Consider the following 13,247-nt stretch of genomic DNA (forward strand, 5'->3'; position numbering starts at 1 on the left):
CCCTGGCGTGCGCGACTCCAATCAAGCCCCTGGCGTGCCCGACTCCGGCGCTGGGGAGCAGCCGCAGCATCGCCTTGAACAGTGAGGCCCAGGGGGGCGGGAGGACAGATCCCGGTCTCCTAGCTGAATAACTGTGTGAATCCATCTTGGACCCCCGCCCCCACAGAAAGCACCACAGGGCTGCGAAATAGGTCGCGGACAGGCAGGCGCCCGCGGTCGCTGATTTGTGATGCGTACGCAGGCACTGCCCCCTGCCCCCGACAGCCGGCCCAGGAAAACAAAACGCATCTGTCAAAATGTGGCAGACAAATATAGAGATCCCGGTGGCACAACTCACCAGACAGCAGATAGAGAACCTGACAGATGAACAGATAAGAAACCTGTCAGAGGCTCAGTTCTGGGCCATTGTTATCAGGTGGCTCACAGAATTCACAAAAGAGCAGGAAAAAGATATGAAAGAAGCGAAAAACTTTCATAATGAAAGGAACAAAACCACATACGAGACAGATGGTGAGGAATCCAGAGTCCATTTCAACAAACTGGAATATGGAGAAGGAACAAGCAGTCAACCAATGCAGCGAGAGGAAATGGCAAGCAACAATGAGAGGATCAGAAACCTCTGGGACAGCTATAAAAGGCCCAACATAAGAATCATTGGTTTGCCAGAGAATGAGGAAGATGAACTAGAACTTGAAAAATTGAGTGAAAATATAATAAAGGAGAACTTCCCAGACTTGGGGAAGGGAATAGACTTGCAGGTCCAGGAAGCAAGGAGAGTTCCCAAGAGACTGGACCCAGGGAGAACCACTCCAAGACACATTATAATCAAAATGTCAAAAATTAAAGATAAAGAGAGAATCTTAAAAGCAGCAAGAGAGAAGAAAAGAATTATGTACAAAGGGGTCCCAATTAGACTATCAGCTGACTTCTCAAGGGAAACCCTACAGACAAGAAGGGACTGGCAAGAAATATTCAAAGTAATGAAAATCCAAAACCTACAACCACGAATACTCTATCCAGCGAAATTGTCATTCAGAATAGAAGGACAGAGAAAGTGTTTCCAGGACAAAATAAAACTGAAAGAGTTCATTAGATCCAAACCACTGTTATATGAGAAGTTAAAGGGACTGGTTTAAAAAACAGAAGCTAGGGAGATGAAACAAAGGCAAACGAAACAGGCAACGAGAGTGGAAAAGGAACTGTGGGTAAGGGAAACATAGTGGGGGGAGGCCAACAGGGAGGGGGAGTGGGGAGAGGGAAGGAGATGATATAGGAATTGGGGATCATGGTAGGAGGGAATGGAATAGACGGAGAGAGGTTGGGAGGAACTGTAAGCACAACTAATGGACATAATCTAAAAGGGGGGGACAACTGGAGGGAGGGGGCCACCGGGTGGAGGGGAGCAGAGGGAAGGGAAAGGGGCACAAATGTAATATTTTAATCAATAAAACACATTAAATCTAAAAAAAAAAAAAAAACCATAAAAAAAAAAAAAAAAAAAAAGTATTCTTCTGAGCATCAATGCACTTTTTGGGGGAGCATAAAATTGCCTACTTTTTTCTGTTTATTAAATTTACCAGGGTGATATTGGTTAATCACATAAGTTTCAAGTGTAGAATTCTACAATACATTGTCTGTGTATTGCACTGTGTGCTCACCACCCGAAGGCTAGTCTCCCTTGCTCCGGTACTATCTATTTGACCCTCTTTACTCTGTACATCCTCCCTCGCCCCCTTTCTCTCTGGTAATCTTCATACTGTTGTCAGTGTATATGAGCTTCTTTATTTTGTTTGTTTTGTTTGTTCATTTGATAATTTCTGTTTTATATCCCACATATGGATGAAATCGTATGGTTCTTGTTCTTTTCCATCTGTCTTATTTTGCTTAGCATGATATCCTCAAGGTCCATCATGCTGAGGCAAATGGCAGCATTTCAGCCTTTCTATGGCTAAGTAGTATTCCATTTTATCTATGTACCACTTTTTTTTTCCCAGTTTTAGCTCATTGTGGTTCTTTTTTTATTTTATTTATTTATTTTTTTTTTAATTTTTTTTTTTGGTTTTTCAATTACAGTTGTCCCATTTTTCCCCCATTGCTCCCCCCCCACCCAGCCCATCCCTTCTCCCGCAATCATATCCCTCCCCGTTGTCCATGTCCATGAGTCATTCATACACGTTCTTTGACTAAACCCTTCCCTTACTTATCCCCCTTCTCTCCCTCCTCCCTCCCCCCTATTGACTACTATTCTACTCTTTGTCCTATTTAGTTCGTTCTATGTACCACTTTTATTTGGTGTCTTCTATTTACCTGGAGCATACACATACACATGCCACGTCACAGGTAAGAGTGCTTAGCTACAGAAGTCACATTCTTGACTGAAATGTATAATAAAAATGTATTTTTCAAATATATTTCATAACTTTTACATTTGCCTCTTTTCAAATATTGACAGAGTATTAAAAACTGCAACAATAGAATCAGAGAGTAAAAGATGTCACAAGTCAAAATCACCAGACACTTATGCCTAAGATTTTATGACTGGTTAAATCACTGACTACATGCAATTAATTATTTTCTTCTTACAAATATAAAGGTTAAATGAAAATAACTCCCAATGGTGTTAATCTAGATTTTAAACTATGTTAGTATCTTACTACTTTGAGATAAAAGCATGGCTAAAGTTTTGTGATTCTCTACTATCTTCTTTTAAAAGAATTTGAAACTTTTGTAATAAGTGTAAATATGCTGCAATGTGAAACATGTTGAAGGTTTCGAGGCCTAATTCTTCTAGTGTTTAATTACTGAAACCAATCCCTTATTAGCAATTGGTCTACCCAGTTGCAAAATAGAAGTAAAAATATTTGTTATCCCATATTTACAGAGAATCAGGGAGGATAAATTAAATGAGAGAAATTTTAGAATCCTTGGAAGAAAAGTGTTTTCTAAATGCAGAATATTTGCATTACTATCATTTCTATTATGCAGCATATATGAGAAATGCAATTTTACTGTTTATTTCTGTTAGCTGTATCTCCTCAAGGGAATGTATTTGAAAAATAAGCAGAACTATTTCATGACTAGAGTACTCAAGAAAAAGCCTGTGTTTCTGAAAACCACAGTTTTGGAAATAGAGGTTGCAAACTAATGTTATCTCAAATTCCCTGAGGAACAGATTAAACTTCTGGAGAAAATTGCCATAATGAAATACTTTATATTCATGAAGTTACTGTCAAAATTTATTTCCTCAGTTTACCACTACAAAAAGAATAGTGACTTTCCTTTTATGCTTTACATATAAATTGGAAATGATCTCTTTTTGTTTAGAATTTTAGGAATAGAGTTGCTTATGTTTAAAGGAATGGTTCTAAACCTTGTAGTAATAGGGACTTTTGTTAAGTCATGATTCTTTCAGCAGGAAATAACCTTACATAAACCTTAAACTATAAAATATTCATTCTGTTTTCCAATGAAGTCAAGAGATTCTATTTTTAGAGTTTAGGTACCAATGAGACTTTTAATAAAACAATTTAATTAATAAAAGAAGATTGATGAGTTGCTTATATATTTAAAAAGGACTATCCATTTTTCATTAGTGATTAAGTTTAATTCCAAACATTTGAGAGTCAGGATAATAGGACATGTACTTACAATATTCACACACACACACAAGTTAGAGTAGCACAATGAGGCAATAGTCCCTGTAGTTTAAGCCTCAATCACATCTTTGCTAACTAAGCAAATAAGTATTATTGGTCCACTTCCCAATCCTATTTTCTCTATATATACTCTTCTCACTGAATTTTATATTTACTTTACCAGGCCTACAAATTACTCAGTGCACCAAACTTTATTAAATTAGGAACTGTTATTGCATAAAATCCTTTGTCTCATGTTAAGTCCTGGTTCATAGATGGCCAGCATTACATCTTGCATGTATCATAGACCATATAGTTTGTGTTTAAGGCTCACTTTCTTAAAATTCTTACCCACTTTTTAGATTTAAAAAATTATTTCAACTACAGTTGACACACAATATTTATTAGTTTCAGCTATGGGTTTTTATCTCCCTTTGAATTATTTCTCTAGATGTTTATAGATTACAGTGCTCTTTGATAACAAAAAAATGAAAAAAAAAATTCTAGGCATTTATGTGAACATTTAAATAAACCAGGAGTTTGACTTAAACAATCTATACTTATTTACTTAAGTATATGTTTGTTGATATTTCTACAAAGACCAGAACATTGAAGAAAGCAGTGCTTGGAAATACAAAGTCATTGACAAGAGCCAGGACGACAAGTCGTTAACTTTTGTCTGCATGCTATGATGCTCCCTTGTATTATTTTAAAATCTGGAGTAGACATTGTCTGATTGAATTTTATCTTACCTCTTACAGAAATAGGAAAAGAAACTTAGTCATAGGTTAGAGGCCAGATGTGTTTACTGAAACATTTTAGTTTTGTAGATTTCCCCAAGAAATGACAAAAGGAAACTCAGCAGGACATGAAAATACATGCCAGAGCAGATGAGCCCAGGCAAAGCCTTGGGTAACTGATTTGCATGTGGATGAGGAGATGCTAATAATTTATTTGGATTTCCTTGGAGACCTGAGAGTAGACTTTTAAAGCCTATTTGGCTTGTAGATGAGCAGGGCTAAAGAAAACAGGACCACATTAGCCTTTTGTTCATTTGGCTCTTAATTACTGGCTTTTGTAACCCATCTGGAACTATTATATTCCTTTGGATTCTTGGCCCTTACTTGAGAAATGCACATAATATTGTCTGCTTTGTAAAATAATGATGAGTGATTTCTGTTATTATAATATCAAGGCAAAGAAAAACAATTTTAAGCTACATACATTTTGGACTGGGTTGAATTATATTTGGTTTCCAATTATAAGTAGGGAGAGACGTTCACTTCCTCATAATGATAGTCAGTCATAAGGTACAGAACCAAATTCTGTTGTTTAGAAATGATGGCAGAATTAATTCATGGATGCATGGTAATAACAGAAAAGCAATTGTGGTGAAAATAAAGGACACTGGATTCTTACCCCTTGGTTTTGTGGAAGTTGGTAATATTGGAAGAGAGTGAAAGAAAGAAAGAAAAAAAAAAAAAAACAAAACAAATGGCTATTGTCTGTTTCCTAAAGAAGGTGAATATAATTCTGTACAGATGTGTGGTTTCAGAGAGAGGTTGAGATTATTCTAGTACTGCTTTACTGCTTTTCTGTTCCTAGACTACACATATATGTCTTGGTATCATCATCTTGACACCTGCAAGTTTATATTTTCATTGCATTTGGAACCTTCTTTGGTGTACAGAAAGAACTAAAAAAAGGAGATGAAATTCTAGGCAACTTTGTTCCTCTTTAGCAGTTGTGAAAAGAAAATTTCAGCGTTTCCCTAGTTAAAGAGTACCCTGTACGGGTTGGCAATTATCTGTGGATTCTAATAACCATAACCCCAGCTGAATCTCATAGACAGGCATGTTTGAGAAGCAGTATGTTATTTCTGTCTCCTGCACCAATACACTTATTCTCTTGCTGTATACCTATTTTTGTGTTATTATAAGTTTGTAAACTCTCTGATGTTATATACAAAAATGATATGTCAATATTCACACTTTTCTGGGAACAGGATGCATACCTTTTACCCCATGCTAAATAAATAAACAAACAAACTGACAAAATGTTAACAAATCAGTATCTCGAACTAAGTTAAGGATTATTAGAAAATATACTTTATGCTCCTTGCTAGATGTTAAACAAACAACAGTAACTATACTTCTTACTGATGTATTTTCCTTAGCACTTGGCAAAGGCCCCTTTCATAAACACTGTTGCACAGATAGATTTTAGAATTGCATGAAGCCTGGCCTAATTCCTTAGATCCTGTACACACAATAGTAAGTTAGGAAGTTGGGTTCCACATTTACCTCATTCAGAAAAGTTTGTTTAATAACAATGGCCACTTACTTAACCAATTTATTTAGTCTTCTTCCCTTTTAAACTTTTATCAACTCTAATGAAAGTAGGACATAATTGATAGATTCAAATTATCTACAGTTAATTAGGAGTTAAAAGAAAATGAAAATATCCCTTCAAGTTATGATCAAAAGTAACCATTGGCAAAGCTAAGTCATTCATAATTCACCTTTTTTTTACAAGGGTTCCTTCAAGTGGTGATTTTCATGTTAAAAAGAAAAAGCTATTAATTCAGAAAGGAAAGGTGTACAGAGTCTTTGTGATGAAATGTGACTCCTTGTCCTTAGAATTTAAATGAGAAAAAAATAAATGCATATAAAATATTCAACGACTAACAACATCTCTTTGGAAAAGAGAAACTGCTTTGACAGTATTTTTATATTGTTTGACTTCCCCAAGAATCAGGACCTGAAATAAATAGGAACAGAATAGAGGGTCAAGACCACAATTATCCCAAAGCCCCTTCAAATTGTATCTCACCAATCACTGGATAAAATCACCCAGCTAAGTAGCATCTTAAAAATTTACCTAGTCATATTAGCAAAGAAATTAGCAAAGATTAATAATGTATGATTGCAATATTAGCAATCTCTTTTCATTAAAACATGAAATATTTTATTTAACTGTAATTGGTACTTCCAATGTAAGGGGCAATATATATTTAAGGGGATTTTTTATTGTATTTTATTTTTTTATTTAAGGGGCTTTTAATGGTTGCAGAAAAAAATCTCTACTATTAAAAAATAAGTATATAAAACATAAAAATAAATATCTACTATTCAACAGGAGATTTCCTATGTTCATTGCATTACTTAAAATACAATCAGTAATCAGATAGTAAATACAAAGTCAAGAAGATTTTGCTGTAAAAGGTGAACAGAAAGTAAGCTCCTTACAACTTGCGCATTCTGTAGCTGTCATTTTTAAAGCAATCTTGCTCCTTATTTATAGCTGTGTTAGCTTGTATAGAACTATTATTCATCCCATGGGTTTAAATACAGAAAATCAGGAGCCAAGACCAAGTTAAAAAAAAACTCTTGGCATGAATGTATCACCCCCAGACTCATTGGACAGCTAATGTTTTCCCTGGACCATTTGAATCAACCCCAAAATTCTTCTATGGTTTCTGGAACTTCCTGAGGCTCTGGGAGGTTTAGAACTATGGTTCTCAATCCCTCCTTGCATCAAAATCACCTGATGAGCTTTAAAAAGTACAGGCATTTGGGTACTGCTTCCAGAGATTTCTGATATACTCGGTCTGTGGTCAGACCCAAATTAAATGGTTTCTAAAAGATGCTCAGTTAGCTCTATGTGCAACAAGAGGATGAGGATCACTTCATCAGAGATCTTTCTACCCTGTTTTCACAGAGCCCAAATGTAAGAATTTTGAGGTGTCTTCAAGAACTTTAATAACATCACACAATATAAACAAAATGGTATCAAAGTAGTTGAAAAGAGTTTATCCTCTTGAGATTCTAAATACAGCAAACACATAGAATGTTATTCAAAAATAATCTCATTAATAATTTGATTTTCTAGACCATCAACAAATGCTTGACTGCATAAAAACTGTCATGGGTGGGTTATAATCCCAACAGATGTCTTTTTAAGCACCTGTTGGAATGAACTCTGCCACTGGCCTTTTAAATGGGATGGAGTTTTGATTTTCCAAAAGTAATGATGCATTTGGAATGCTAGAAATGCACATTTGCTGCCTGTATTCCATTCTCGTAAACCATAAATTATTATGTTGATCTCTTGATTGTGTAGTTATTGAGAGAAGTCTACAAATACCGTTAGGATTGACCAGTAGTCTTGTTTATAAAGGTTCATTAGAGGGAGTTAATTTCACATAACCATGCAGTAATGAAAAACAATGCTTTTTTTACCTCCTCATGAACCTGTCAAGAATTGACTTGCTAAAATCTAGAACTGTGGTTGTTAACTGGAAAATGTTTAAAAAGTTCACCTAGAAAGCTGTTTCACATTTCTCTCAAGTGGAGAGTCTAAAATTGTGTTTGGTTATAATGGAATAGCTAAAAAGCTATACAGCTTAACTCCAGACATGGCTGCAGATGATTGTCAGAAAATTGACATAAACAAGCTGTGTCAGTGTCATTATCTCCAGCGTGTTCATCATATCTATCTGTAGCGTAATACTGAATTGGGTACCGCCTGGCTGAAGGTCATGGGTCACACATTGCAATTCAAATACTTTATTTTTGAGACAGCTGAATTACTGCCTGACCTGACTTTAGTGAGTGGGAGGATCATCTTCATCTTTATGCCTTCCTGCCCTTTCTAAAAATAGTAGGGCCTTTAACCAGGAGATATTTTAAGCAGCTCATATTCACTCATCTCATCGTGAGAAGCTTATTTTGGTCACTTGAATGTGTCAGATTTGCATGTGTGTATAGTTAGACTTTTGGAGCCTAGGCCACGCTTTCCCACACCGCTTATATAAGAAACTTGCAAACATAAAGACACCAGGATTACTAGCTGAGAGTCCGGGGGTAAACATAGATGAAGGGAAGACACTTTTTAGGAATGTGAGTATGCTTCCAAAACCATGCATTTCAGGTATTTGCACATCAGTCCTCAGCTTTTTGGATCTGTTTTCATAAAACCTGGCTGTGATCTCACTTCAGAGACCTCAATGATCTTGCTGCTTTTAGCAAATATTTATAGAAGCCACTGCCAGCCTGAGAACAAGGAAAACTAATGAGAACCTGCCACCCAAAATCTGAACAGCAAAAACCAAACCAAGCAAAACCAAAAAATCCAAAACCAAACCAAAAAAGAACAACTCAAACAATCCATGCTCACAAGAAGACGCGTAGAAAAATACCAAGATGTAACTTTGGTTTGATAACTGGATCTATCAGTCACGTGACTGGCATGCAGTGGGTACTTTGTACTTTTTCTCCTTTACAAAACAAGTGCAAATCTATGGTTTTCTGCACAACTGGGACCAAAACACTATGTGTGTGAGAAAACACAGACTCTGAAAGCAAGATGGAATTTAAGCAGGTAAATCCGGTGCCACAGTCATGTCATTCCAGTGCAGTTGTACGCGGTTCTCGTGTTTGCACCTCTAAGAAATTTCCGTTTTTTCGCATCAAAAAATCCAGATACGAAGCTGAAGCTGCTTTCTTCGCCAACCTGAAGCTGTCTGACTTTAACATCATCGACACCCTTGGAGTCGGAGGATTTGGACGAGTGGAACTGGTAGGTGATTGTTCTTTGAATGCTTTTGAAAGCTTCTCTGTTCCTTTTTTTACCTTTTCTCCCATAATAGGATTTCTCTCTTCCTGTCTCTCATCTTCAACTAGTATTGTTCCCAAAGTGGTATCAAATAATTTCATAGCAGCACATCGGATTTTGCAAAGTGGGCTATATCATGTAGTTGATAAACTAAAATATAAAATAATACTAATTTACATTGTAGGAAATTACATTATAGTAAATGAAAGGCAAAGACATTTACTTAATGAGGAGTCACAAAGTACTTTCTACCCAGCTGATATATTTTTATCTTTATTTGCTTCCATAGTTCTAAACAGTGCTCACTAATTTAGTTATGCACACTATCTACAATCACAATAATTAAAATGTAAATTTAAATATATGGAGAGAAATGAGATATATACACATAACAGTACACCTATAATTAATGATCCTTACCACTGCTTTAAAAAAAAACAATCAAGAAAGTGGTGTTATAGTAGTAATTCTGTGGTTCTGTAGTTGCAAGCACCTATTTAGATTATAGTGCCTATACATATTTAACCATAATAGATAATATAGTTTAATACTTTTTATAACTTATTTCACACATATTTATACATACACATACAGCTAAGTTTTCATGAAGATAATGAGATTTGGCTAGAAGTTTATACATTAAACACATTGCATACATGTAATATGAAGCAAATAAAAGCATGCTTTATCATGCTTGTATTTAAAATAGAAATTTAAAAAATGATATATTGCAACTAAAATTGGGGGAAAAAATGTATTCTACTGACTGTATTGCTGCATTTCAACACCATGTGAAATAAGCCCTATTTGAGCGCAGAGATTAATTTCCACCTCTCTGCTGAAAATGGAGGAGTCCCTGATATCAGACACCAGTACAGTATGTTAGGAACTCCCTGACACTGTGTACAGTGAAGTAAACAGTTACTGTTGCCATCAGGGCCCAGAGAAATCCCCTTCCATACAACTATATTTACCCAGTGCTATTTCTGATATTTGTTCATTTGAGTGGCAATTGGGACTTCTGACTTTGACAGGCAGAAAGACATTATTTATTTAAATATTAGACAAGGAAGTTTAGAGCCATAATGTGTTTCACTGAATTTTCATTACATGTCCCTTAACACTGGTTGGAGATATTATAGTAGTACTACCTCTGACTTGGCTTCTGACTTCACCATGTGCCTCTGAGGATCTAAGCATTTTCAGTTACAGGAGTAAAAATTAAGTAAAAGCCTAGAACAATCTCTTGCTTTTCTGAGTCCTGCCAATTAATATAGTCTTAGATTTATTTCTCAAGAAACTTCAATTTTGTGTTAACTGTTCATATAGTGGATAAAGGTTTATTAATAGTATTATCCATGAACAGCTTTGCAATGGGGCTACAGGGGGGGCAGAGGGAAGAGGTCTTTGCCCTGAAGTGTAGATTGTCTGGTGTGTTTATTGATGTAGTTGCCCATGTCTAAACCCCTCTCTGAATGAAGCAGTGGAAAAGACAGAATTTTCTAGAGACTGATTTTGTGACTGTTGAGTTTCTTAAATATTTTTAAGCTCTATGGATGATAAAATTACTGTTTTAGTTGACAAATTTTTTTTTTCATTATTACAACTTTGTAGCCTCGTAGAGGTATGAGAACTTTAAGTTGAAAACCTTCAAGTTACCAGTGAGATATTTTATGAAATCCAGTATAGGAATTTTCTTTGGATTTTTGAAATATTGCTAATTGCTCATAGACACCAAGACCACTTCAAGCAGAACAACTAAATGCCAAGCTGATAATGTAAAATTCTAGAAAATGTCCTTTAAAATGTATGAGGAGGCACAAGCAACTTATGACAGAATTAGGGAAGGTTCAGTGTGGAGATTCAAAAAGTAATGCAGTTTATAAAGAAACTGTATGTGTGTGTGTGTGTCTTTTGTGTGTGTCTGAGTATATACATATCTATGCATAATCTCCATCCCAGGAGAGATAGTCAAAGGTAGTTCAGCCTAATTTTCTTCTCATGGATTTTACTTTTACACAGATGTTTATAGACTAATGAAAACCATAACCTCAGGAAGTAATGTGTGTTAAAGCTATGGCCCAATTTGCAAAAATTTTAGATACATTAATGAATGTAATAATGGACCATTAGGCAGATCAGAGGGAGAGAGGTGTCCTTAACCTCTGAAGTGATATCATCTTGTGTCATCTTGCGTTTCCCAAAACTCCCCGTGGGATCACCAGAATACCCAGATTGTCTTCACTATTCGGTGTGGACTAGCCACTTACCTGATCACTATTGCCTTAGAATCCAATGCTACTTACTAACTGTCTGATAATCACTAGATATAAAAAATGTCCTCTGTGATTGTTCATTTTTTACATGTATTCAGTGATTCCAGAATTGGGAGTTTGGCCTCAACACTTTGACTGTAATTACCACCTACTGTTGTCATAGCATATAGTGAGTCACCATGAAGACAGTGGTGATGACACAGGAGGTAGTAGTGAACCTATAGAGCAGAATCCACACTATTCATAGGAGGAGGATCTAGGCAGAGCCCAGTTATGTTGTGATCACAGAATTTTTCTATTCATGCTGACAATGAGGCATGCAATATAATTTTATCAATGTTATCGAGTGCTATTTTAAGCTGTAGAACATTCCCTTGGACTCATTACACATATGTATACACTGAGCATGTTAATATCAAGTATGTAATGCTGATACCTTCAACCTACCAGTCCTTAGTTCAATTGTAATGTTGTTCAGGTAAATGATACTGTAAAAAATACCACATTACACTTTAGTTTTGTACTAGTAATTTTTAAAAAAGGTTTCCCAGGAGATTATAAGATGATAAACTTGAGTTGAGTGTGAAGAATTAAGAATTTGAATTTTTGAACTCTATTTCCTGTTAGAACTAAGCAGTATAGTTTTATCACAATTTTCATTGTTTAATATACAATTATGTTCATGTTATTTTGCATATGAGGTACCCTTCCAAGACTTCTTATTACTTCTTAATTTTTATCACTTATGTCAATTTAAATGAATTTAGATGCAGGAGTATTTTTCAACCAGGAGTATTGCTAAATAGTTTATTGCCAATTTCTAGAGATGTGAGCATAATTTTGGTACAAATTTAACTATTTGTTCAATGGCTAAATCAGAAACTTAAAATAAACAGCTTATATGAATGGGAATTCTGCTCTTAAGCTATTTAGTCTATTTTGTAAATATATTTAACATAACTGACTTTAACTAGTTTAATATTTGACATGTCCTGTTCACAACCATTTCCTTTGAAGTCATTTTTACTGCTTTCTTTTCTGTTTTCTGGCATATACAATACTTTCTGCCTATGTTTTTTCTAATGTTGAAGAATAGACCTTTTAATTCATTCAGTGCTACCTGTTTACAGTATATCTTTGAGAAATCCACCTTTTATTTATAATAACATTTTCAGCAAAATAACTCAGTTCTCTTTTTATATATGATTTACTGATTAAAGACATCTAGGTAAGCGTCTTGATTTCTAAGTTATGACTGGAAAATACAAAGATTGATTTTACAAATCACAAGTAAAAATTAGTCCCATTGGTTTATGGTCCCATTCCTAATTTACTCTATTTTTGCTCATGTCAGAGAGGAGCTTGCTTTTTCAGCATAGATTTGCAAAACTCAAAACTTTTTAAACTGGCAATGCTATGTAGTGATTGTTTTAAATATTAGATATTAAATCTATTTATCCAGAAATCTACTACTGTTATAAAAGAACAATATATTTGCATAAAATATAGGAACAAAGATATGGAAGATATAATTATAAAATAAAACCACTGCGGGATAATTTATTAATAAACTGATATTAATGATTTTTAATAAATTCATATTACTTCCTAACTAAAATAATCAAACCTTTCAATTGAACCTTGCTTTATAATCTTCAAATTGCTTTTATACCTAGTATATGATTTTGCCTTGAGAACCATCCTGAGAGGAGAACACGGG

At 35.1% G+C, this 13,247-nt stretch overlaps 1 protein-coding gene across 5 annotated transcripts in view; it reads left to right on the forward strand.

Annotated features, from left to right (window-relative positions):
• PRKG1 (protein kinase cGMP-dependent 1) overlaps positions 1-13,247 on the forward strand; it is a 1,228,801-nt gene that overhangs the window by 1,167,602 nt on the left and 47,952 nt on the right. For 4 of the 5 annotated variants that reach the window (XM_090278041.1, XM_090278040.1, XM_090278045.1 and 1 more), the window contains one exon: positions 9,119-9,215. In XM_090278041.1, the coding sequence (XP_090134167.1) occupies positions 9,119-9,215 (97 nt within the window). Of the gene's footprint in view, positions 1-8,883; positions 9,018-9,118; positions 9,216-13,247 lie in introns of those variants that run through there. The other variant, XM_090278043.1, reaches the window with a different exon arrangement.

This window comes from Furipterus horrens, unplaced genomic scaffold (assembly GCF_987537825.1).
Source record: "Furipterus horrens unplaced genomic scaffold, mFurHor1.1.pri manual_scaffold_5, whole genome shotgun sequence".
Lineage (NCBI taxonomy): Eukaryota > Metazoa > Chordata > Mammalia > Chiroptera > Furipteridae > Furipterus > Furipterus horrens.